This window comes from Salvelinus alpinus, chromosome 25 (assembly GCF_045679555.1).
Source record: "Salvelinus alpinus chromosome 25, SLU_Salpinus.1, whole genome shotgun sequence".
Classification (NCBI taxonomy): domain Eukaryota; kingdom Metazoa; phylum Chordata; class Actinopteri; order Salmoniformes; family Salmonidae; genus Salvelinus; species Salvelinus alpinus.
The window spans coordinates 40,696,173-40,720,909 of NC_092110.1; the positions used below are offsets into that span (position 1 = coordinate 40,696,173).

Here is a 24,737-nt window from a genome sequence, read left to right on the forward strand (position 1 = left end):
ACTTCACTCTGTTGTCCAACTTATCCCAAAATATCTAATTTGGGTTGAGGTTGGGTGATTGTGGAGGCCAGGTCATCTGATGCAGCACTCCATCACTCTCCTTCTTGGTCAAAAAGCCCTTACACAGCCAGCCTAAGCGCAAACCAGATGGGATGGCGTATCGCTGCAGAATGCTGTGGTAGCCATGCTGGTTAAGTGTGCCTTGATTTCTAAATATATCACAGACAGTGTCACCATCAAAACACCGTCACTCCTCCATGCTTCATGGTGGGAATCACATTTGCAAAGATCATCCGTTCACCTAAGAACCGTCGGGTGGAAACCAAAAACCTCAAAAGTTTGGACTCATCAGACCAAGGGACAGATTTCCACCGTTCTAATGTCCATTGCTCGTGTTTCTTGACCCAAGCAAGTCTCTTCTTCTTATTGGTGTCCTTTAGTAGTGGTTTCTTTGCAACAATTTGACCATGAAGGCCTGATTCATGCAGTCTCCTCTGAACAGTTGATGTTGAGATTTGTCTGTTACCTGAACTCTGTGAAGCATTTATTTGGGGTGCAATTTCTGAGACTGGTAACTCTCTAATGAACTTATCCTCTGCAGCAGAGGTAACTCTTCGTCTTTCCTTCCTGTGGCGGTCCTCATGAGAGCCAGTTTCATCATAGCGCTTGATGGTTTTTGCGACTCCACTTGAAGACATTTTCTTGAAATTTTCCCAGATTGACTGACCTTCATGTCTTAAAGTAATGATAGACTTTCATTTCCCTTTGCTTATTTGAGCTGTTCTTGATATAATATGGACTTGGTCTTTTACCAAATATGCCACCCCTACCTTGTCAAAACACAACTGATTGGCTAAACCTTTTTAAACTTTTAACAAGGCACACCTGTTAATTGAAATGCATTCCAGGTGACTACCTCATGAAGCTGGTTGAGAGAATGCCAAGAGTGTGCAAAGCTGTCATCAAGGCAAAGGGTGGCTACTTCGAATAATCAAAAATTTTAAATATATTCTGATTTGTTCTACACTTTTTTGGTTGCTTCATGATTCCATATGTGTTTTTTTTCCATAGTTTTGATGCCCTCACTATTATTCTACAATGTAGAAAATAATAAACAATGAAGACAATTCATTGAATGAGTAGGTATGTCAACATTTGACTGGTACTCTATATATTTTATATATGTGTACATGTATAACATGATATACATACTATATATGTTATCTCTCCAGATAACAGAGAAGCATGCGGATCCAGAGATGACACTGCTGACATACCTCAGGAGAAAGTGTATCCTGAAATACCACTCACACACAGCCACAGGAAGTAGGGGTGTTGAGGGTGCTGATTTAATACCATAGCCACAGGATGTAGAGGTGTTGATTTAATACCACAGCCACAGGATGTAGAGGTGTTGAGGGTACTGATTTAGTACCACAGCCCTGGGATGTAGAGGTGTTGAGGGTACTGATTTAGTACCACAGCCCTGGGATGTAGAGGTGTTGAGGGTGCTGATTTAATACCACAGCCCTGGGATGTAGAGGTGTTGAGGGTACTGATTTAGTACCACAGCCCTGGGATGTAGAGGTGTTGAGGGTGCTGATTTAGTACCACAGCCCTGGGATGTAGAGGTGTTGAGGGTGCTGATTTAGTACCACAGCCCTGGGATGTAGAGGTGTTGAGGGTGCTGCAGGATCCCCTGATCTGAATCTGAATACAAAAAAACATATAATTTAATGTTTCCTTCACTAAAGTAGTGCACTGGGTCTTTACTAGTCCTGTATTAACAGACCTATATATTTTTTTGCGGGCAATTTTTTCTGTTTGTGGGCAATGTTTTGTATATATATATATATATATTTCCTCTGCTATTCACACACACACCTGATAAATGTATTTCATTTATTCGCTTAAAATATTGAGGGGGAAAATGCCCCATTGTGTCATGCCTGCTTTTAATGTTCTGTGCTTTCAGTTGCTTGTCTTGTAGGAACTGTCACTCTCTCTGGGGTTTTATGGGGGCAGAACTCTGGACAGTTGGCGAATTGTTCTGAATAGACAGTAGAGACAATATTTCACAATGTTCAACGAAGCATGACGGAAATGGTGAGATATGACCTTTCTAGCTTGTCTACGGTGAGATATTACCTTTCTAGCTGGTCTACAGTGATATACGATCTTTCTAGCTGGTCTACAGTGATATATGACCTTTCTAGCTGGTCTACAGAGAGATTTGACCTTTCTAGCTGGTCTACAGAGAGATTTGACCTTTCTAGCTGGTCTGCAGGGCTAGTCTGCAGGGCTAGAGAGAGAAGGGTTTTGAAGAGAAGCCAGAGGATTGGTTGTTCCAAAGGTTTGAACATTCGTAAGTTAATGAATAACATGGACTGTTATGTCACCGTCCTTTCTGTATACACAGAGCTAAAATGATGTTTCCATAACTAATGCTCATTTTGTGATAAAAGCACCAAATTTGTCAGAGAGGTAGATTAATGTACTGAACAGTTTTAAATATCGGTCCATCACAGTTTTGGACCCTGGGGGGACGTATCACCCGTCTTATAAAGTAAAGGTTGAATAATATAATTAAATAAACACAACCAGGAAAAAGCAGCTTGGCTGATGCAGGAGTAATCAACACACAACTGACAGGAACAACTCCTGGGTCAAGTCATTGTTTCCAGTACAACTCCTGGGTCCGACTGTCTATCTCTCTTTTCATCTCTCTCCTTCTTTCTCCCCTTCCGTTCCCTCCCTCCCTCACACACTCTATCTCTCTCACCTACCCCCCCCCCCCCCCATCCAGTTGTTCCTTGACTGTGTGTACCAGTGGGTTTGACAGGTACTAAGCTGGGCTGTGCAGAGGGAGGATGTGGAGCCTGTACTGTGATGCTCTCCAAATATCAGCCCCATCTCAGAAGAGTGCTGTATCCTCACATAGCAATCTGTGTGTGGTGTGTTTGCATGTTTGTGTGAGAGAGTGTGTGTGTGTGTGTACATGAGTGTCGTGTGTGTGTTTGCATGTTTGTGTGAGAGTGAGAGAGTGTGTGTGTGTGTGTACTTGAGTGTCGTGTGTGTGAGAGGAGACTGTGTTTAACTTAACCCTCCAGGCACCTCTCGGTGAATGGGTGTCTGGCCCCTCTGTGTTCTCTCCATCATTGTGCTGTCACCACGGTGGAAGGCATCGGCAGCGTGGCAGGGAAACTGCACCCTGTACAGGTAAGAACAGTGTCTTAGACCGCATGGCTCACGTATACACACTGCAGCCAACACTCTGTCCTCCCTCTGTGTCTCTCCCCCCCCCCCCTCTCTCTCTCTCTCTCTCTCCCTCCCCCCTTTCTCTCTCTTTCTCTCCCCTCCCGCCTAACTCTCTCTCTCTCCCCCTTCTCTTCCTCTCTCTCCTCTCTCTCCTTCCCTCTCTCTCTCCCCCCTCTCTCTCTCTTTCTCTTCCTCTCTCTCCTCTCTCTCCTTCCTTCCCTCTCCCCCCCCCCCCCTAACTGTCTCTCTCTCTCTCCCCTTTCTCTGTCAATTCAATCCAATTCAATGTAAGGGCTTTATTGGCATGGGAAACATATGTTAACATTGCTAAATCAAGTTATGTACATAATAAACAAAAGTAAAATAAACAATACAAATTAACATTAAACATTACACTCACAGAAGTTCCTAAAGAATAAAGACATTTCAAATCTCATATTATGTGCAAATAGTTTAAGAGAAAATAAATAACGTAAATATTCTTGTGGCAACACATCTTGCTGCTGTGATGGCACACTGTGGTATTTCACCCAATAGATACGGGAGATTATCAAAATTGGATTTGTTTTCTAATTCTTTATGGATCTGTGTGACTTTAGGGAAATATGTGTCTCTAATATGGTCATACATTTGGCAGGAGGTTAGGAAGTGCAGCTCAGTTTCCACCTCATTTTGTGGGCAGTGTGCACATAGCCTGTCTTCTCTTGAGAGCCATGTCTGCCTACGGCATCCTTTCTCAATAGCAATGCTCACTGAGTCTGTAAATAGTCAGAACTTTCCGTAAGTTTCTCTCGCTCTCTCTCTCTCTCTCTCTCTCTCTCTCGCTCTCTCGCTCTCTCGCTCTCTCTCTCTGTGTGTGTAGGAGCGTATCGCTAAGTCTCATGGTTCTCAGTGTGGGTTCTGTACCCCAGGTATCGTCATGTCTATGTATGCTCTGCTCAGGAACCAGCCTACACCTCGCATGGCCGACATAGAGGAGGCCTTCCAAGGTAAATTGGGTTACAACATTTAGGTTGCAAAACCAATCACACATTTTTCGAAACCCACGACATTTTGGAAAAGTTATAAGAATTGTGCAACCCTACAAACTAGTGTCTTCCTGCCAAAAACTCACCAATGTACATTTAGACATTTAGACCCATTTGAACCACACATCAATGACAGGTTTGAGCCAGGTAATGTTGTACTGTTGTTGTCCCCACAGGGAACCTGTGTCGCTGTACTGGTTACAGACCAATTCTGGAGGGGTACAAGACGTTCACCAAAGTAAGACCACACAAACACACCCTGAGTGTCATGCAGCATCCTGAGGATGAGTAAGGATCATCGTCTTCCTCTTTCTTCTGCTTTCACTTCCATCATTTCTTCTCCAATCTGTGGTGTGTGTGTGTGTGTGTGTGTGTGTGTGTGTGTGTGTGTGTGTGTGTGTGTGTGTGTGTGTGTGTGTGTGTGTGTGTGTGTGTGTGCCACAGGAGAGGAAGTGTTGTGGTGGCAAGGGGAAGGAAAACGGCTGCTGCATGACCAACGGAGTAAAGACCAAAGGGTACACTGACGAGAATGTCAACGTAAGTTTACTCCTTCAATAGACAGTGTGCAGAGCCATGGTTGACTGGGAACATTTCTGGCACAAATCTCCCCACTGGAGACGTGAGTTCAATCCCTCCCTGCATCCACCTTTTCCATTGATTCATGTGAATTCTATGCTTTCTCAATGAAATGTCATATTAAACCCCCCCTCCCCCCCAAAAAAGATAGAGATTTAAAAATGTAGAGTAACTATCAGTATAACAGTCATCAATATAACAGGATTTATCAAACAATCTGGCAGTCTACTATTTATTAATTTGACCATTGACAACGTCAACTACTGTAGTGTACTCGATTCTTTGAATCAAAGAGAATGAGAGTGGGATAGAGATATTCTAGTTTTTTTTTGCTGTTCTTCAACAACTTTGTACAACTGGCAGAAAGAGGCTGAATTGCGAGTATAATTTAAATTGACAAAATATTATTCCTAAACACAGTAAATGAAATATATACAGTAGGTCAAAAGCAATGAATGAAATTGATGGAAGTAACTAGTAGTAACGTTCATCATCTTCTGGGGAGCTGCTGGTCTGTTGGCTTGACCAGAGCTGCTGGTCTGTTGGTTTGACCAGAGCTGTTGGTCTGTTGGCTTGACCAGAGCTGCTGGTCTGTTGGTTTGACCAGAGCTGTTGGTCTGTTGGCTTGACCAGAGCTGTTGGTCTGTTGGCTTGACCAGAGCTGTTGGTCTGTTGGCTTGACCGGAGCTGTTGGTCTGTTGGCTTGACCAGAGCTGCTGGTCTGTTGGCTTGACCAGAGCTGCTGGTCTGTTGGCTTGACCAGAGCTGCTGGTCTGTTGGCTTGACCAGAGCTGTTGGTCTGACCGGAGCTGTTGGTCTGTTGGTTTGACCGGAGCTGTTGGTCTGTTGGCTTGACCAGAGCTGCTGGTCTGTTGGTTTGACCAGAGCTGTTGGTCTGTTGGCTTGACCAGAGCTGTTGGTCTGTTGGCTTGACCAGAGCTGTTGGTCTGTTGGCTTGACCGGGGGTGTTGGTCTGTTGGCTTGACCAAAGGTGCTGCTGGTCTGTTGGCTTGACCAGAGCTGCTGGTCTGTTGGCTTGACCAGAGCTGTTGGTCTGTTGGCTTGACCAGAGCTGTTGGTCTGTTGGCTTGACCAGAGCTGTTGGTTTGTTGGCTTGACCGGAGCTGTTGGTCTGTTGGCTTGACCGGAGCTGCTGGTCTGTTGGCTTGACCGGAGCTGTTGGTCTGTTGGCTTGACCGGAGCTGCTGGTCTGTTGGCTTGACCGGAGCTGCTGGTCTGTTGGCTTGACCAGAGCTGTTGGTCTGTTGGCTTGACCAGAGCTGTTGGTCTGTTGGCTTGACCAGAGCTGTTGGTCTGTTGGCTTGACCGGAGCTGCTGGTCTGTTGGCTTGACCAGAGCTGTTGGTCTGACCGGAGCTGCTGGTCTGTTGGCTTGACCGGAGCTGTTGGTCTGTTGGTTTGAGTGGAGCTGTTGGTCTGTTGGCTTGACCAGAGCTGCTGGTCTGTTGGCTTGACCAGAGCTGCTGGTCTGTTGGCTTGACCAGAGCTGCTGGTCTGACCGGAGCTGTTGGTCTGTTGGCTTGACCGGAGCTGTTGGTCTGTTGGCTTGACCAGAGCTGTTGGTCTGTTGGCTTGACCAGAGCTGCTGGTCTGACCGGAGCTGTTGGTCTGTTGGCTTGACCGGAGCTGTTGGTCTGTTGGCTTGACCAGAGCTGTTGGTCTGTTGGCTTGACCGGAGCTGTTGGTCTGTTGGCTTGACCAGAGCTGTTGGTCTGTTGGCTTGACCAGAGCTGTTGGTCTGTTGGCTTGACCAGAGCTGTTGGTCTGTTGGCTTGACCGGAGCTGTTGGTCTGTTGGCTTGACCGGAGCTGTTGGTCTGTTGGCTTGAACGGAGCTGTTGGTCTGTTGGCTTGACCAGAGCTGTTGGTCTGTTGGCTTGACCAGAGCTGCTGGTCTGTTAGCTTGACCGGAGCTGTTGGCTTGATCAGAGCTGTTGGTCTGTTGGCTTGAGTGGAGCTGATAAACAGTCAGTCTGACATAGGCCAAGAGCTCTTCACGAGGGCAACTCACCATCTCTGAAGAAGCTGCTTCTAGGTACATATCTAGTCCTCTATGGCTGAAAGCGTAACACCCACCTGAATGATGCCTCGGTCGCTGCATCGCCAAAGCACACCACACTTCAGCCGTGGTCTGGAAACGTCTCTAGGCAACTATGAGTCTGAACAGGCATCCCGTCTCCGCACACAGTCCTTGTCCTTCCAGGAACCGGCAGGTGAAACAAAAAAGCCAGTTCTTTGTCCAGTTGAAATTTGAATATATACATTAGCCAGCTGGATAGCCAAGCCCAACAAGGAGTTATACCATCACAGTCCTGCATTTAAAACTCAGAGATATACTTTTTTTTTTTTTACATAAAAGCCTTTACAAAACAAGTTTAACTCATATAGATGAAGTTATTTCAGTAAAAGTTGAGAAACTCAGATATTTTTTAAGTGACAAAGAACTGTGTTCTAATACATTAAGAACAGTATTATGAAAGAACGTAGAAGAAATCGATTATCCGTGCCTGTATCACAACCACAAGGCATGATGGGTAGACAGTCACATGTGTGACCTGGACCTCGTGAGTCAGACACACACTTGTTTTACAACCAGAAATGATCTACATGAAGGTTCTAATGTCTGTTGGATGATTGGAGAAATGTTTCACAGTTATTGGCCCGATCCCACCCGTGTTGTCACACAGGTGATATGCAGTCACGATTTCAGCGCTCTATTATAAATTAAAATACTAATTTTAACTTCAAATAAAATGTTTGAATTATAAATAAAAGAGCAAAACATTTCAACATAAATTAACCAAAAATTTTGAAAAAATACAACTTTTAAACGCTAAATAATTGTTACGAGAATTATTTTCTCAAGGTTCATAAAATGAACTTCAATTAAAATACTCGGAGTTTATAATACTCAGTCTGTAACCCAGAGTTTATAATACTCAGTCTGTAACCCAGAGTTTGTAATACTCAGTCTGTAACCCAGAGTTTATAATACTCAGTCTGTTACCCAGAGTTATAATACTCAGTCTGTAACCCAGAGTTTATAATACTCAGTCTGTAATCCAGAGTTTGTAATACTCAGTCTGTAACCCAGAGTTTAAAATACTCAGTCTGTAACCGAGTTATAATACTCAGTCTGTAACCCAGAGTTATAATACTCAGTCTGTAACCCAGAGTATATAATACTCAGTCTGTAACCCAGAGTTTATAATACTCAGTCTGTAACCCAGAGTTTATAATACTCAGTCTGTAACCCAGAGTTTATAATACTCAGTCTGTAACCCAGAGTTTGTAATACTCAGTCTGTAACCCAGAGTTTATAATACTCAGTCTGTAACCCAGAGTATATAATACTCAGTCTGTAACCCAGAGTTTATAATACTCAGTCTGTAACCGAGTTATAATACTCAGTCTGTAACCCAGAGTTTATAATACTCAGTCTGTAACCCAGAGTTTATAATACTCAGTCTGTAACCCAGAGTATATAATACTCAGTCTGTAACCCAGAGTTTATAATACTCAGTCTGTAACCCAGAGTTTATAATACTCAGTCTGTAACCCAGAGTTTATAATACTCAGTCTGTAACCCAGAGTATATAATACTCAGTCTGTAACCCAGAGTTTATAATACTCAGTCTGTAACCCAGAGTTTATAATACTCAGTCTGTAACCCAGAGTTTATAATACTCAGTCTGTTACCCAGAGTTTATAATACTCAGTCTGTAACCCAGAGTTTATAATACTCAGTCTGTAACCCAGAGTTTATAATACTCAGTCTGTAACCCAGAGTATATAATACTCAGTCTGTAACCCAGAGTTTATAATACTCAGTCTGTAACCCAGAGTTTATAATACTCAGTCTGTAACCCAGAGTTTATAATACTCAGTCTGTAACCCAGAGTTTATAATACTCAGTCTGTAACCCAGAGTTTATAATACTCAGTCTGTAACCCAGAGTTTATAATACTCAGTCTGTTACCCAGAGTTTATAATACTCAGTCTGTAACCCAGAGTTTATAATACTCAGTCTGTAACCCAGAGTATATAATACTCAGTCTGTAACCCAGAGTTTATAATACTCAGTCTGTAACCCAGAGTTATAATACTCAGTCTGTAACCCAGAGTTTATAATACTCAGGCTGTAACCCAGAGTTTATAATACTCAGGCTGTAACCCTGAGTTTATAATACTCAGGCTGTAACCCAGAGTTTATAATACTCAGTCTGTAACCCAAAGTTATAATACTCAGTCTGTAACCCAGAGTTTATAATACTCAGGCTGTAACCCAGAGTATATAATACTCAGTCTGTAACCCAGAGTATATAAAACTCAGTCTGTAACCCAGAGTATATAAAACTCAGTCTGTAACCCAGAGTATATAATACTCAGTCTGTAACCCAGAGTATATAATACTCAGTCTGTAACCCAGAGTTATAATACTCAGTCTGTAACCCAGAGTATATAATACTCAGTCTGTAACCCAGAGTATATAATACTCAGTCTGTAACCCAGAGTATATAATACTCAGTCTGTAACCCAGAGTTTGTAATACTCAGTCTGTAACCCAGAGTTTATAATTCTCAGTCTGTAACCCAGAGTTTATAATACTCAGTCTGTAACCCAGAGTATATAATACTCAGTCTGTAACCCAGAGTATATAATACTCAGTCTGTAACCCAGAGTTATAATACTCAGTCTATAACCCAGAGTTATAATACTCAGTCTGTAACCCAGAGTTTATAATACTCAGTCTGTAACCCAGAGTTTATAATACTCAGTCTGTTACCCAGAGTTTATAATACTCAGTCTGTTACCCAGAGTTTATAATACTCAGTCTGTAACCCAGAGTTTATAATACTCAGTCTGTAACCCAGAGTATATAATACTCAGTCTGTAACCCAGAGTTTATAATACTCAGTCTGTAACCCAGAGTTATAATACTCAGGCTGTAACCCAGAGTTTATAATACTCAGGCTGTAACCCAGAGTTTATAATACTCAGGCTGTAACCCAGAGTTTATAATACTCAGGCTGTAACCCAGAGTTTATAATATTCAGTCTGTAACCCAGAGTTATAATACTCAGTCTGTAACCCAGAGTTTATAATACTCAGTCTGTAACCCAGAGTATATAATACTCAGTCTGTAACCCAGAGTTATAATACTCAGTCTGTAACCCAGAGTATATAATACTCAGTCTGTAACCCAGAGTATATAATACTCAGTCTGTAACCCAGAGTTTATAATACTCAGTCTGTAACCCAGAGTATATAATACTCAGTCTGTAACCCAGAGTTATAATACTCAGGCTGTAACCCAGAGTTATAATACTCAGTCTGTAACCCAGAGTTTATAATACTCAGTCTGTAACCCAGAGTTTATAATACTCAGTCTGTAACCCAGAGTTTAAAATACTCAGTCTGTAACCGAGTTATAATACTCAGTCTGTAACCCAGAGTTATAATACTCAGTCTGTAACCCAGAGTATATAATACTCAGTCTGTAACCCAGAGTTTATAATACTCAGTCTGTAACCCAGAGTTTATAATACTCAGTCTGTAACCCAGAGTTTATAATACTCAGTCTGTAACCCAGAGTTTGTAATACTCAGTCTGTAACCCAGAGTTTGTAATACTCAGTCTGTAACCCAGAGTATATAATACTCAGTCTGTAACCCAGAGTTTATAATACTCAGTCTGTAACCGAGTTATAATACTCAGTCTGTAACCCAGAGTTTATAATACTCAGTCTGTAACCCAGAGTTTATAATACTCAGTCTGTAACCCAGAGTATATAATACTCAGTCTGTAACCCAGAGTTTATAATACTCAGTCTGTAACCCAGAGTTTATAATACTCAGTCTGTAACCCAGAGTTTATAATACTCAGTCTGTAACCCAGAGTATATAATACTCAGTCTGTAACCCAGAGTTTATAATACTCAGTCTGTAACCCAGAGTTTATAATACTCAGTCTGTAACCCAGAGTTTATAATACTCAGTCTGTTACCCAGAGTTTATAATACTCAGTCTGTAACCCAGAGTTTATAATACTCAGTCTGTAACCCAGAGTTTATAATACTCAGTCTGTAACCCAGAGTATATAATACTCAGTCTGTAACCCAGAGTTTATAATACTCAGTCTGTAACCCAGAGTTTATAATACTCAGTCTGTAACCCAGAGTTTATAATACTCAGTCTGTAACCCAGAGTTTATAATACTCAGTCTGTAACCCAGAGTTTATAATACTCAGTCTGTAACCCAGAGTTTATAATACTCAGTCTGTTACCCAGAGTTTATAATACTCAGTCTGTAACCCAGAGTTTATAATACTCAGTCTGTAACCCAGAGTATATAATACTCAGTCTGTAACCCAGAGTTTATAATACTCAGTCTGTAACCCAGAGTTATAATACTCAGTCTGTAACCCAGAGTTTATAATACTCAGGCTGTAACCCAGAGTTTATAATACTCAGGCTGTAACCCTGAGTTTATAATACTCAGGCTGTAACCCAGAGTTTATAATACTCAGTCTGTAACCCAAAGTTATAATACTCAGTCTGTAACCCAGAGTTTATAATACTCAGGCTGTAACCCAGAGTATATAATACTCAGGCTGTAACCCAGAGTATATAATACTCAGTCTGTAACCCAGAGTATATAAAACTCAGTCTGTAACCCAGAGTATATAATACTCAGTCTGTAACCCAGAGTATATAATACTCAGTCTGTAACCCAGAGTTATAATACTCAGTCTGTAACCCAGAGTATATAATACTCAGTCTGTAACCCAGAGTATATAATACTCAGTCTGTAACCCAGAGTATATAATACTCAGTCTGTAACCCAGAGTTTGTAATACTCAGTCTGTAACCCAGAGTTTATAATTCTCAGTCTGTAACCCAGAGTTTATAATACTCAGTCTGTAACCCAGAGTATATAATACTCAGTCTGTAACCCAGAGTATATAATACTCAGTCTGTAACCCAGAGTTATAATACTCAGTCTATAACCCAGAGTTATAATACTCAGTCTGTAACCCAGAGTTTATAATACTCAGTCTGTAACCCAGAGTTTATAATACTCAGTCTGTTACCCAGAGTTTATAATACTCAGTCTGTTACCCAGAGTTTATAATACTCAGTCTGTAACCCAGAGTTTATAATACTCAGTCTGTAACCCAGAGTATATAATACTCAGTCTGTAACCCAGAGTTTATAATACTCAGTCTGTAACCCAGAGTTATAATACTCAGGCTGTAACCCAGAGTTTATAATACTCAGGCTGTAACCCAGAGTTTATAATACTCAGGCTGTAACCCAGAGTTTATAATACTCAGGCTGTAACCCAGAGTTTATAATACTCAGTCTGTAACCCAGAGTTATAATACTCAGTCTGTAACCCAGAGTTTATAATACTCAGTCTGTAACCCAGAGTATATAATACTCAGTCTGTAACCCAGAGTTATAATACTCAGTCTGTAACCCAGAGTATATAATACTCAGTCTGTAACCCAGAGTATATAATACTCAGTCTGTAACCCAGAGTTTATAATACTCAGTCTGTAACCCAGAGTATATAATACTCAGTCTGTAACCCAGAGTTATAATACTCAGGCTGTAACCCAGAGTTATAATACTCAGTCTGTAACCCAGAGTTTATAATACTCAGTCTGTAACCCAGAGTTTATAATACTCAGTCTGTAACCCAGAGTTTATAATACTCAGTCTGTAACCCAGAGTTTGTAATACTCAGTCTGTAACCCGAGTTTAAAATACTCAGTCTGTAACCCGAGTTTAAAATACTCAGTCTGTAACCCAGAGTTTAAAATACTCAGTCTGTAACCCAGAGTTTGTAATACTCAGTCTGTAACCCGAGTTTAAAATACTCAGTCTGTAACCCGAGTTTATAATACTCAGTCTGTAACCCGAGTTTAAAATACTCAGTCTGTAACCCGAGTTTAAAATACTCAGTCTGTAACCCAGAGTTTAAAATACTCAGTCTGTAACCCAGAGTTTGTAATACTCAGTCTGTAACCCAGAGTTTGTAATACTCAGTCTGTAACCCAGAGTTTAAAATACTCAGTCTGTAACCCGAGTTTAAAATACTCAGTCTGTAACCCGAGTTTAAAATACTCAGTCTGTAACCCAGAGTTTAAAATACTCAGTCTGTAACCCAGAGTTTGTAATACTCAGTCTGTAACCCAGAGTTTGTAATACTCAGTCTGTAACCCAGAGTTTGTAATACTCAGTCTGTAACCCAGAGTTTAAAATACTCAGTCTGTAACCCAGAGTTTAAAATACTCAGTCTGTAACCCAGAGTTTCAAATACTCAGTCTGTAACCCAGAGTTTCAAATACTCAGTCTGTAACCCAGAGTTTAAAATACTCAGTCTGTAACCCAGAGTTTGTAATACTCAGTCTGTAACCCAGAGTTTATAATACTCAGTCTGTAACCCAGAGTTTGTAATACTCAGTCTGTAACCCAGAGTTTAAAATACTCAGTCTGTAACCCAGAGTTTGTAATACTCAGTCTGTAACCCAGAGTTTCAAATACTCAGTCTGTAACCCAGAGTTTCAAATACTCAGTCTGTAACCCAGAGTTTAAAATACTCAGTCTGTAACCCAGAGTTTGTAATACTCAGTCTGTAACCCAGAGTTTGTAATACTCAGTCTGTAACCCAGAGTTTAAAATACTCAGTCTGTAACCCAGAGTTTAAAATACTCAGTCTGTAACCCAGAGTTTAAAATACTCAGTCTGTAACCCAGAGTTTGTAAGGTTCTGGTTGAAATGAAGCAGACAGAGGCCAGTCTACAATAGTCAGAATGTTTATTCTCGAGAGCTCTAACAATCATACCATGCACATAGGTTTAAATACCTCATATTTCATCAGAAATGCCCCTCCTCCTCTCTAACAATGACAATGCCATTTCCAAGTTTATTCCAACACATACATTGTTTATCATATTCTGCAACATGTTACATCCTCTACTGGAAGCCTAACAGTTTCTCCCCTCCCTGAGTGGGGAGACTGTCTTCCTGTTATCAGTTTCACAGGGGTCACAAGTTGTCTGCCCACAGTTCCTCTTTTCCTATTTATAAACATTCAAATCATTATACAGAGACAGTGTAGAATGATGTTAGTTAGACTCCTATCATTACTTTAAATGTATACATCATTTAGTCATTATACATAAAATCCATAACAATAATACACAAATAACTGGTCAATAATAATATGCATATAACTGGTTAATAATGTACATATAACTGGTAAATAATAATAATATGCATATAACTGGTTAATAATGTACATATAACTGGTTAATAATGTACATATAACTGGTAAATAATAATAATATGCATATAACTAGTTAATAATGTACATATAACTGGTTAATAATGTACATATAACTGGTTAATATTGTACATATAACTGGTTAATAATGTACATATAACTGGTTAATAATACACATATAACTGGTTAATGATGTACATATAACTGGTTAATAATGTACATATAACTGGTTAATAATGTACATATTACTGGTTAATAATGTACATATTACTGGTTAATAATGTACATATTACTGGTTAATAATGTACATATAACTGGTAAATAATAATAATGTACATATAACTGGTTAATAATGTACATATAACTAGTTAATAATACACATAACTAGTTAACAATGTATATATAACTGGTAAATAATAATAATGTACATATAACTGGTTAAAAATGTACATATAACTGGTTAATAATGTACATATAACTAGTTAATAATGTACATATAACTAGTTAATAATGTACATATAACAGGTTAATAATGTACATATAACTAGTTAATAATGTACATATAACTGGTTAATAATGTACATATAACTGGTTAATAATGTACATACAACTGGTTAATAATGTACATCTAACTAGTTAATAATACACAGATAACTAGTTAATAATGTACATATAACTAGTTAATAATGTACATATAACTGGTTAATAATGTACATATAACTGGTTAATCATGTTTCAATGGCGTGTCATTGATCTCAGAGGACCTCAGTGCTGCCTGCTCCTCTCTACGACCCAGCTGACTTCCTCCCTCTGGACCCCACTCAGGAGATCATCTTCCCACCAGAGTTGATGGTAGATACACTAACGCACATCAACACACACGGGGGCTTTACACATACCCTTACCCCTCTCTCTCTGTTCGTCTCTTTCACTGTCTCTCTGTTCATCACTCTCTCTCTCTCTCTCACTCACTCACTCACTCACTCACTCACTCACTCACTCACTCACTCACTCACTCACTCACTCACTCACTCACACACACCTCCGTCTGTATATCCCTGTCTCTCAATTCAATGTAAGGGGCTTCATTAGCATGGGAAACATATGTTTACATTGCCAAAGCAAGTGAAATAGATAAACAAGCTAAACATGAAAGAATATAGACATTTCAAATGTAATATTACACAAATAACTGGTTAATATCACACACATATTATTAGTGTTGTAACAACGTGCAAATTGTTAAATTATGAATTGGAAAATAAACGTATAAACATATAAATAAAGGTTGTATTTGTACAATGTTGTTGGTGCTCCACTGGTTTCCCTTAATTCATGGCAACGGGCCACACATCTTGCTGCTGTGACGACACACTGCGGTATTTCACATAACAGATATGGGAGTTTATCAATGGTTGATTTGTTTTTGTGGATCTGTGTAATCTGAGGGAAATATGTGTCTCTAATGTTGTCATGCATTTGGCAGAAGGTTAGGAATTGTAGCTCTGTTTCCACCTCATTTTGTGGGCAGTCGGCACATGGCCTGTCTTCTCTCGAGAGCTAGGTCTGCCCTACGGCACTCCTTTCTCAATAGCAAGGCTATGCTCACTGAGTCTGTACATAGTCAAGGCTTTTCTTAATTTGGGGTCAGTCAAAGTGGTCAGGTATTCTGGCACTTGGTACTCTCTGTTTTAGGGCCAAATAGCATTCTAGTTCATTATTTCCAGTGTGTCAAAATAGTTATTTTTGCTTTCTCATAATTTTGTTGAGTCTAAATGTGTTTCTCTCCTGGGGCTCTGTGAGGTCTGTTTGTGTTTGTGAACAGAGCCCCAGAACTAGCTGGCTGACGGGACTCTTCTATAGGTTCATCTCTGTAGGTCAGGGCTTTGTGGTGGAATGTGTGAGCATTCCTTTTAGGTGGATGTAGAATTGAACAGCTCTTTTCTGTATGTTGATAACTAGTGAGTATAGTCCTAATTCTGCTCTGCATGCATTGTTTGGGGTTTTGCATTGTATGCAAAGTATATTTTTTGCTGAATTCTGCATGCTGAGTCGCAATTAGGTGTTTTTCCATATTTTATGAATTCTTGTTTGGTGAGCGGACCCCAGACCTCACAACCGTAAAGGGCAATGGGTTGAAATATTTTTAGCCAGATCCTAATTGGGATGTTGAGTTGCATGTTCCTTTTGATGGCATCGAAGGCCCTTCTTGCTTTGTCTCTTAGATTATTCACAGCCTTGAGGAAGTTACCTGTGGTGTATTTAGGTTGAGGTGTAATTATTTTTGGGGCAACAGTGTCTAGAGAGAGTTTGTAGTCTTGTCTACTTGACCTTTTTTGGAACACTATTATTTTTGTCTTACTGAGATTCACTGTCAGGGCCCAGGTCTGACATAATCTGTCCAGAAGATCTAGGTACTGCGTTAGACCCTTCTTGTTTGGGGACAGAAGCATCAGATCATTTGCAAACAGTAGACATTTTATTTCAGAATCCAGTAGGGTGAGGCCGGGTGCTGCAGACTGCTCTAATGCCCTCGCCTATTCATTGATATATATGTTGAAGAGTGTGGGGCTCAAGCTGCATCCCTGTCTCACCCCACGGCACTGAGGAAAGAAATCTGTGTGTTTCTTGCCAATTTTAACTGCACACATGTTTGTGCTCATACACTACCTTTGGGGTCACTTAGAAATGTCCTTGTTTATAAACAAAAGCACACAAAAAATGGTCCATTAAAATAACATCAAATTGATCAGAAATACAGTGTAGACATTGTTAATTAAATCTTCATCGGGATTGGTGTCCCTTCCACGGGACGGTTGAGCTAACATAGGCTAATATGATTAGCATGAGGTTGTAAGGAAGAAGAACATTTCCCAGGACATAGACATATCTGATACGGGCAGAAAGCTTAAATTCTTGTTAATCTAACTGCACTGTCCAATTTACAGTAGCTATTACAGTGAAATAATGCAATGCTATTGTTTGAGGAGAGTGCACAATTTTGAACATGAAAAGTTATTAATTAACAAATTAGGCACATTTGGGCAGTCTTGCCACAAAATTTTGAACATAAATACAATGGTTCATTGGATCAGTCTAAAACATTGCACATACACTGCTTCCATCTAGTGGCCAAAATCTAAATTGCACCTGGGCTGGAATAGTACACTATGGCCTTTCTCTTGCATTTCAAAGATGGTCCAAAAAAAACGATTGTTTTTTTCTCTGTATTATCTTTTACCAGATCTATTGTCTTATATTCTCCTACATTCCTTTCACATTTCCACAAACTTCAAAGTGTTTCCTTTCAAATGGTACCAAGAATATGCATATGCTTGCTTCAGGGCCTGAGCCACAGCCAGTTAAATTTGGGCCAAAAATTGAAAAAAGGGGCAGATCCTTAAGAGGTTGTTTAAATGACTATGTACATAACGAACATGAGTTGACATACTAGGCAACGTTCTGCGCCATGGTGCGGGTGATAACTGCGTGTCCAGCAGCGAGGGATGTGTGTGCCCAGGTCAACAGCCAATCTCTCACCCCTGTGGGGACGTAGATGCGCTCTGGAGGGCAGGTGGCAGTAGTGAGTTCCTTCTCCAGAGCCTTGGGGATGTCCACATCTACGTCACAAAACATGAGGCCAACAATTCGGTAAGACTGATTGGACCCTCCACCAACGTGGAACCACAGATGATTGGACGGGAAAGCAGATCCTCCGACATCCTGGTCCCAGTGATTCTCATCTTTGACCAGGAGATGGTGAGGTTATGGAGTTTGAGCCACGGGAGGCCGAGGATGACTTTGTACGGGTGCAGGGATGATGAGGAAGGCTTTCCTGGTGCATGGGTCCAACGGTGAGGTGTGAGTGGTGCTGTGACGTGCGTAATAGTGCCGGATCCCAATGGTCGCATATTCAGGGCTGGAAAAGGAGAGGAGAGCGGGTATGAAGTTAAGTTCAGGGAGGAAGCGTGGGCCTGGTCAATAAAGTTCCCCGCGGCACCGGAGTCCACTAGAGCTGTAGAGACAACACTTGAGAGCCAGCCAGAAGTGAAATGGGAACCAGAAAGGGTTTTGTCAGAAAACAATGAAAATGGAATACTCACGCCTACCGTGGGAGACAGAAGATCACGTGGCCGCCCCACTGCTCTAGTGGACCCATTGTTCAGACGCACTGGACATCAGGGAAGCCGGTTCCCCTCCTGGCTGCAATGACAGCTATCTCAGATGACGCCGGTCTGCCGCGAAGAGGTGTGTGGTCCCTACCTCCATGGGTTCAGGCTCTGCCTCAGGACAGTGGTGAGGTGGACACCAGAGCACGCGAAGAAGGTTATCTAAATGGATTGCCATGGAGATGAAAGCATCCAAGTGTAACAGGGTTGGTTATGTTTCCACTTGCCTCTAAAGAAATGTGTATTTGATGTTCAAGCATTCTTATTGGTTAGTTCAACTCTGATGACAATAAGGGGTGTTGTGATTGGCCCCGCTTGCAGATAGGGGGAGATCGCGAACGTCAGGTCTTCCCAGTATGAAAATGTGATGCGAGGGGTAGGTCACGTTCTGAATACTGTTTTCTATTTTCTATTTTACAATGTGTACAAATTTGCTGTACGTTACTGATTTTATACATGTGTGGTTATATGGTACCTGTTAGGGATTGAGGGGCTTTCTGGGATGTGCTTTGGCATATGATTGCTGTAAATAATTGTGTTAGCTAGCATACACCGATGTCATGGTCACATAAGCCACGGCTAACACAGTTGTCTTCATGCTACAGATTTTGCCATCGACAGCCATCATCACTGTTAAGTCCTGCACAACTAACGTGCTGTTTCCCATTTAACCACAGGTATTTACACATGTTATATTTTGTATTGTATTTTTGTATTTTGTTCACCCAGTATGAAAATGTGATGCGAGGGATTTTGCCATCGACAGCCATCATCACTGTTAAGTCCTGCACAACTAACGTGCTGTTTCCCATTTAACCACAGCAGAAATAAATGATGCTCAACTGGGACCACTGGCCGAAGTGATTTATTATTTTAAAACACAACGCATGGAGAGTACACTATACATCTGTTACACAAGGACATGTTGTCATCCCGACATGCCAACTCTGTCTGGACCTCCTCGCGCAGTCCAATGCAGTATAGACCACGGAGAGCCGGCTCATTCCATCCACTGGAAGCTGCCACAGTCCGAAAGGCGAGGGCGTATTCAGCAGCGGTTTGACCACCCTGATGGAGTTGAAACAGTTGCTTGCCTCCCTCTCTGCCCTCTGGAGGATGGTCGAAGACCGCCCTGAACAGAGCCATGAACCTCTCAGAGGAACCCAGCTCCTCCTCTCCTATGTCCCAGACGGCCGTAGCCCACTCCAAATCCCGTCATGTCAGGGGGTGGTCTGTGTGCAAGATTAAGTTGCTTATAGTACATTCCCCTTTTTGAAGCAGTCAGCAAAAAGTGTCTCTGGATTGTCCATGAGGAGCTTCTTTGTACTCTTTCCGTGCATTCAAATTTTTTACATCCAAGGGGTACTGTATTGTCATGACCTCTGCACAGAGGGAAGCCATGGAGCAGGTGGCCTCAAAGGCCTCTCTATGTGGGTGGGGGAGGCGGTGAATCTCCTGTCATTGTTGGGCTCAAGTGCTTTGACACCTCTCACTTTACACCTCAGTGCTAATTGAAGTTGCAACCGGATCTGTCCTAGCAAGATTGGTAGCCTTAATGTAGCATTCAGTACTTACAAATTTAAATAGATTATAGTAATGTCTTATTCTTTGGGGCTTTTAAAAGTAGCTTCAGACTAAACATTACTCACTCAGTTCCAGGTTTGATGGTGTTTTCAGGTTTCTGATGTGCTTATTTTGTTGGTCGTTGGTTTGCCAGGGCAATTGCTGTATAGTCGTTGGGAATAAAAATCTTTGGTAGTGGGAATCCTTCCAGGTAATTTTGTCCAAAATCAGGTTGTAGGTTTGGAGATTTGATTTGTGAAGGTTATGTTACGGAGAGCAGTATCCTGTATATGACCTGGTAAAAAAATCCAAGTTTATCCAACTCTAAATCTATCTTTTTGTAAAAACATGCAACAAAATTCAGGAGCTCATCTGCTCATGACTCTCTCTTTGACTCTCTCTTCCTCTCTCTCTCCCTTTCTTTCTCTCTCCCTTTCTTTCTCTTCCTCTCTCTCTCTCCCTTTCTTTCTCTTCCTCTCTCTCTCTCCCTTTCTTTCTCTTTCTCTCTCTCTCCCTTTCTCTCTCCCTTTCTTTCTCTCTCCCTTTCTTTCTCTTCCTCTCTCTCTCTCCCTTTCTTTCTCTTCCTCTCTCTCTCCCTTTCTTTCTCTCTCTCTCTCTCCCTTTCTTTCTCTCTCTCTCTCTCCCTTTCTTTCTCTTCCTCTCTCTCTCCCTTTCTTTCTCTTCCTCTCTCTCTCTCCCTTTCTTTCTCTTCCTCTCTCTCTCCCTGTCTTTCTCTCCCTCTCTCTCTCTCTCCCTTTCTTTCTCTCCCTCTCTCTCCCTTTCTTTCTCTCTCTCTCTCTCTCCCTTTCTTTCTCTCTCTCTCTCTCTCTCTCTCCCTTTCTTTCTCTCCCTCTCTCTCCCTTTCTTTCTCTCACTCTCTCTCTCTCTCTCCCTTTCTCTCTCTCTCTCTCTCTCTCTCTCTCTCTCTCTCTCTCTCTCTCTCTCTCTCTCTCTCTCTCTCTCTCTCTCTCTCTCTCTCTCTCTCTCTCTCTCTCTCTCTCTCTCTCTCTCTCTCTCTCTCTCTCTCTCTCTCTCTCTCTCTCTGTCTTTCTCCAGTCCCTGTGTAAAGACCAGTCCTCTCAACAGCTGAGGTTCAGAGGAGAGAGGGTTCTGTGGCTCCAGCCAGCTTCTCTGGATCAACTTCTAGAGCTTAAGACTCAGTACCCCAACGCCAAGATGGTGGTTGGTAACACGGAAGTCGGTGAGACCACTAACTAGTTAAAGGAGTTATTTTTCTACTAATTGGTATTTAGACTAATCAGACCAATCATTGGGAGCAGAAAAAAACCCTGAATTGGGTTGCCAGTGTAAATACAGCCTCACTGTTCTGAAAGTTTGTAGTTAAGTGATAATGTTTGATTGATCTGTTGTCCCTGTTGCTGTTTGTGTCCCAGGTATTGAGATGAAGTTCAAGAACCTGTTGTATCCTGTTATTCTGGCCCCGGCATACATCCCCGAGCTCAACACCATACAGCACACTGACGAGGGTAAGAGGGGAAGAAGGGTTTGGCTGTGAATGGCAGGGATAGGCAATTTCAAGATGTATGTTTTTGTGTTCATGGCTAATGTGTGTACAGTATGTTGTGTGTGTGTGTGTCAGTGACGTGGCGGTTATTCACTTTCTATTGAGCCTCTCATTCACACACACACACACACACACACACACCACACACCACACACCACACACCATACACACCACACACCACACACAGTCATGAAGTTGATTTTTTGCTACAGTGTTTATCGGTATGACAGGACCACAACCAAACAGCAGCAGGTAGACACACATTCACAGGCCCTAATAGCTTGTGCCTCATGCAACAGGTGACTTTCAGCACCACAGACAGTGAGTATACAGCATTACACACACTATGCCTAGTAGTCAGCACTACTGAGATATACACTGAGTGGACAAAACATTAGGAACACCTTCCTAATATTGAGTTTGCACCTCCCTTTTTGTCTTCAGAACAGCCTCAATTTGATGGACTCTACATGGTATCAAAAGGTGTTCCACAGGGATGCTGGCCCATGTTGAATCCAATGCTTCCCACAGTTGTGTCAAGTTGGCTGGTGGTGGACCGTTCTTGATGAACACAGAAAACTGTTGAGTGTGACAAACCCAGCAGCTTTCCAGTTCTTGACACTCTCAAAAGCAGTGTGCCTGCTACCTACTACCAGACCCTGTTCAAAGGCATATCGTTTGTCTTGCACGTTCACCCTCTGAATAGCACACAAACACAATCCATATCTCAATTGTTTCAAGGCTTAAAAAAAGTCCATATTCATCTACATCTGATTGAATTGGATTGAACAAGCGATATCAATAAGGGTTTTCACCTGGATTCACCTGGTCAGTCTACATTCAATGTATACTATGGTGTTATATGACTGGTTAGTCTGCCATTGAAAGAATAATAATAAATATCAAATCAAATGTATTTATAAAGCCCTTCTTACATCAGCTGATGTCTCAAAGTGCTGTACAGAAACCCAGCCTAAAACCCCAAACAGCAAGTAATGCAGGTGTAGAAGCACGGTGGCTAGAAAAAACTCCCTAGAAAGGCAGGAACCTAGGAAGAAACCTAGAGAGGAACCAGGCTATGAGGGGTGGCCAGTCCTTTTCTGGCTGTGCCAGGTGGAGATTATAACAGAACATGGCCAAGAAATGTTCATAGATGACCAGCAGGGTCAAATAATAATAATCCCAGTGGTTGTCGAGGGTGCAACAGACTGTAATAACAGAAGACAACTTCTATCTATCCTTCCAGCTAAAGACATTGGTGACTGTAAAACTTCTCCCTGTTGGTCTTCAGTTTGAAAAGTTCCTTGGTCTCGATGCGATAGAGACGAGAGTCGTCCTTGATCGGTCAACTTTCGACTGCATTTCTTTAGCCGTTTCAGCTCAGAAAAGGACCTCTCAACTGATGCTGTTGTGGCTGGTACAGCCTTGGGGACAGTCTGAGTTAGGTCATGCTGCAACAAAAAGCTAAAGAGCTGTCCAGGTGATTTGTCTCGTACCATTTGTGAACTGTACAATCCGACATCAGCCTTAAAACTTCTTACGGCTGAAATCCCGTTAACGGGATCAATTTGACAACAGCCAGTGAAAGTGCAGGGCGCCAAATTCAAACAACAGAAATCTCATAATTAAAATTCCTCAAACATACAAGTATTATACACCATTTTAAAGCTAAACTTGTTGTTAATCCCACCACAGTGGGCTTTACGACGAAAGCACACCATCTGATTATGTTATGTCAGCGCCTAGTCACAGAAAAACACAGCCATTTTCCATCCAAAGAGAGGAGTCACAAAAAGCAGAAATAGAAAAATAAAATTAATCACTAACCTTTGATGATCTTCATCAGATGACACTCATAGGACTTTATGTTACACAATACATGTATGTTTTGTTTCGATACAGTTCATATTTATATCCAAAAATATCAGTTTACATTGGCGCGTTATGTTCAGTAATGTTTTGCCTCCAAAACATCCGGTGATTTTGCAGAGAGCCACAACAATTTACAGGAATACTCATCATAAATGTTGATGAAAATACAAGTGTTATGCATGGAATTAAAGATATACTTCTCCTTAATGCACGCTGTGTCAGATTTCAAAAAAGCTTTATGGCAAAAGCACACCATGTAATAATCTGAGTACAGCGCTCAGGCACCAAAACAAGCCATACAGATACCCGCCATGTTGTGGAGTCAACAAAAGTCAGAAATAGCATTATAAATATTCACTTACCTTTGATGATCTTCATCGGAATGCACTCCCATTAATCCCAGTTCCACAATAAATGTTTGTTTAGTTCGATAAAGTTCATCTTTATGTCCAAATACCTCCTTTTTGTTTGCGCGTTTAGTTCACCAATCGAAATTCACAAGGCACGGGCAAGTCTAGACGAAAGTCCAGACGAAAAGTCAAAACAGTTACATTACAGTTTGTAGAAACATGTCAAACAATGTATAGAATCAATCTTTAGGATATTTTTATCATAAATCTTCAATAATGTTTCAACTGGACAATTCCTTTGTCTTTAGAAATTAAAAGGAACAGAGCTCGCTGTCACGGGCGCACGCCTGACTTAGCCTATGGCATTCTGCCAGACCTCTCTTATTCACTCCCCCTTCATGGTAGAAGCCTGAAACAAGGTTATAAAGACTGTTGCCATCTAGTGGAAGCCTTAGGAAGTGCAATCGGACCAAATGTACACTATCTTGGATAGGAAAAGACTTGAAAACCTACAAACCTCAGACTTCCCCCTTCCTGGTTGGATTTTTTCTCAGGTGTTTGCCTGCCATATGAGTTCTGTTATACTCACAGACATCATTCAAACAGTTTTTAGGAACTTAAGTTTTTTCTATCCAAATATACTAATAATATGCATATCTTAGTTTCTGGGCCTGAGTAGCAGGCAGTTTACTCGAAGCACGCTTTTCATCCGAACGTGAAAATAGCGCCCCCAGCCATTAGAAGTTAACTCTAATTTTTAATACACCAGTGGTAACATGACATTCTCTTACCTAATTGCCAAGATTTGACTGTAAGGTGTCAGCTAATATGATTAACCATATTCATCTATGGCAAATATACTTATATGTTTCCTCCTTTCAGCTGTGTCTGGTGTTAGCTAGTTACTGGCTAGCTAGGTCTTCATCTATGCCTGGTGTTAGCTAGTTACTGGCTAGCTAGGTCTTCATCTCTGTCTGGTGTTAGCTAGTTACTGGCTAGCTAGGTCTTCATCTCTGTCTGGTGTTAGCTTCTTACTGGCTAGCTAGGTCTTCATCTCTGTCTGGTGTTAGCTTCTTACTGGCT

General features: G+C 41.4%; 1 protein-coding gene across 2 annotated transcripts in view; it reads left to right on the forward strand.

Annotated features, from left to right (window-relative positions):
* The window catches only part of xdh (xanthine dehydrogenase), a 68,985-nt gene that overhangs the window by 860 nt on the left and 43,388 nt on the right, over window positions 1-24,737 (forward strand). Inside the window, exons 2-10 of one of the 2 annotated variants that reach the window (XM_071366792.1) lie at window positions 1,233-1,290; window positions 2,831-2,927; window positions 3,111-3,219; window positions 4,121-4,247; window positions 4,463-4,524; window positions 4,731-4,823; window positions 14,935-15,027; window positions 20,964-21,108; window positions 21,302-21,394. In XM_071366792.1, the coding sequence (XP_071222893.1) occupies window positions 1,233-1,290; window positions 2,831-2,927; window positions 3,111-3,219; window positions 4,121-4,247; window positions 4,463-4,524; window positions 4,731-4,823; window positions 14,935-15,027; window positions 20,964-21,108; window positions 21,302-21,394 (877 nt within the window). The remainder of the gene's footprint in view (window positions 1-1,232; window positions 1,291-2,830; window positions 2,928-3,110; window positions 3,220-4,120; window positions 4,248-4,462; window positions 4,525-4,730; window positions 4,824-14,934; window positions 15,028-20,963; window positions 21,109-21,301; window positions 21,395-24,737) is intronic. The other variant, XM_071366793.1, reaches the window with a different exon arrangement.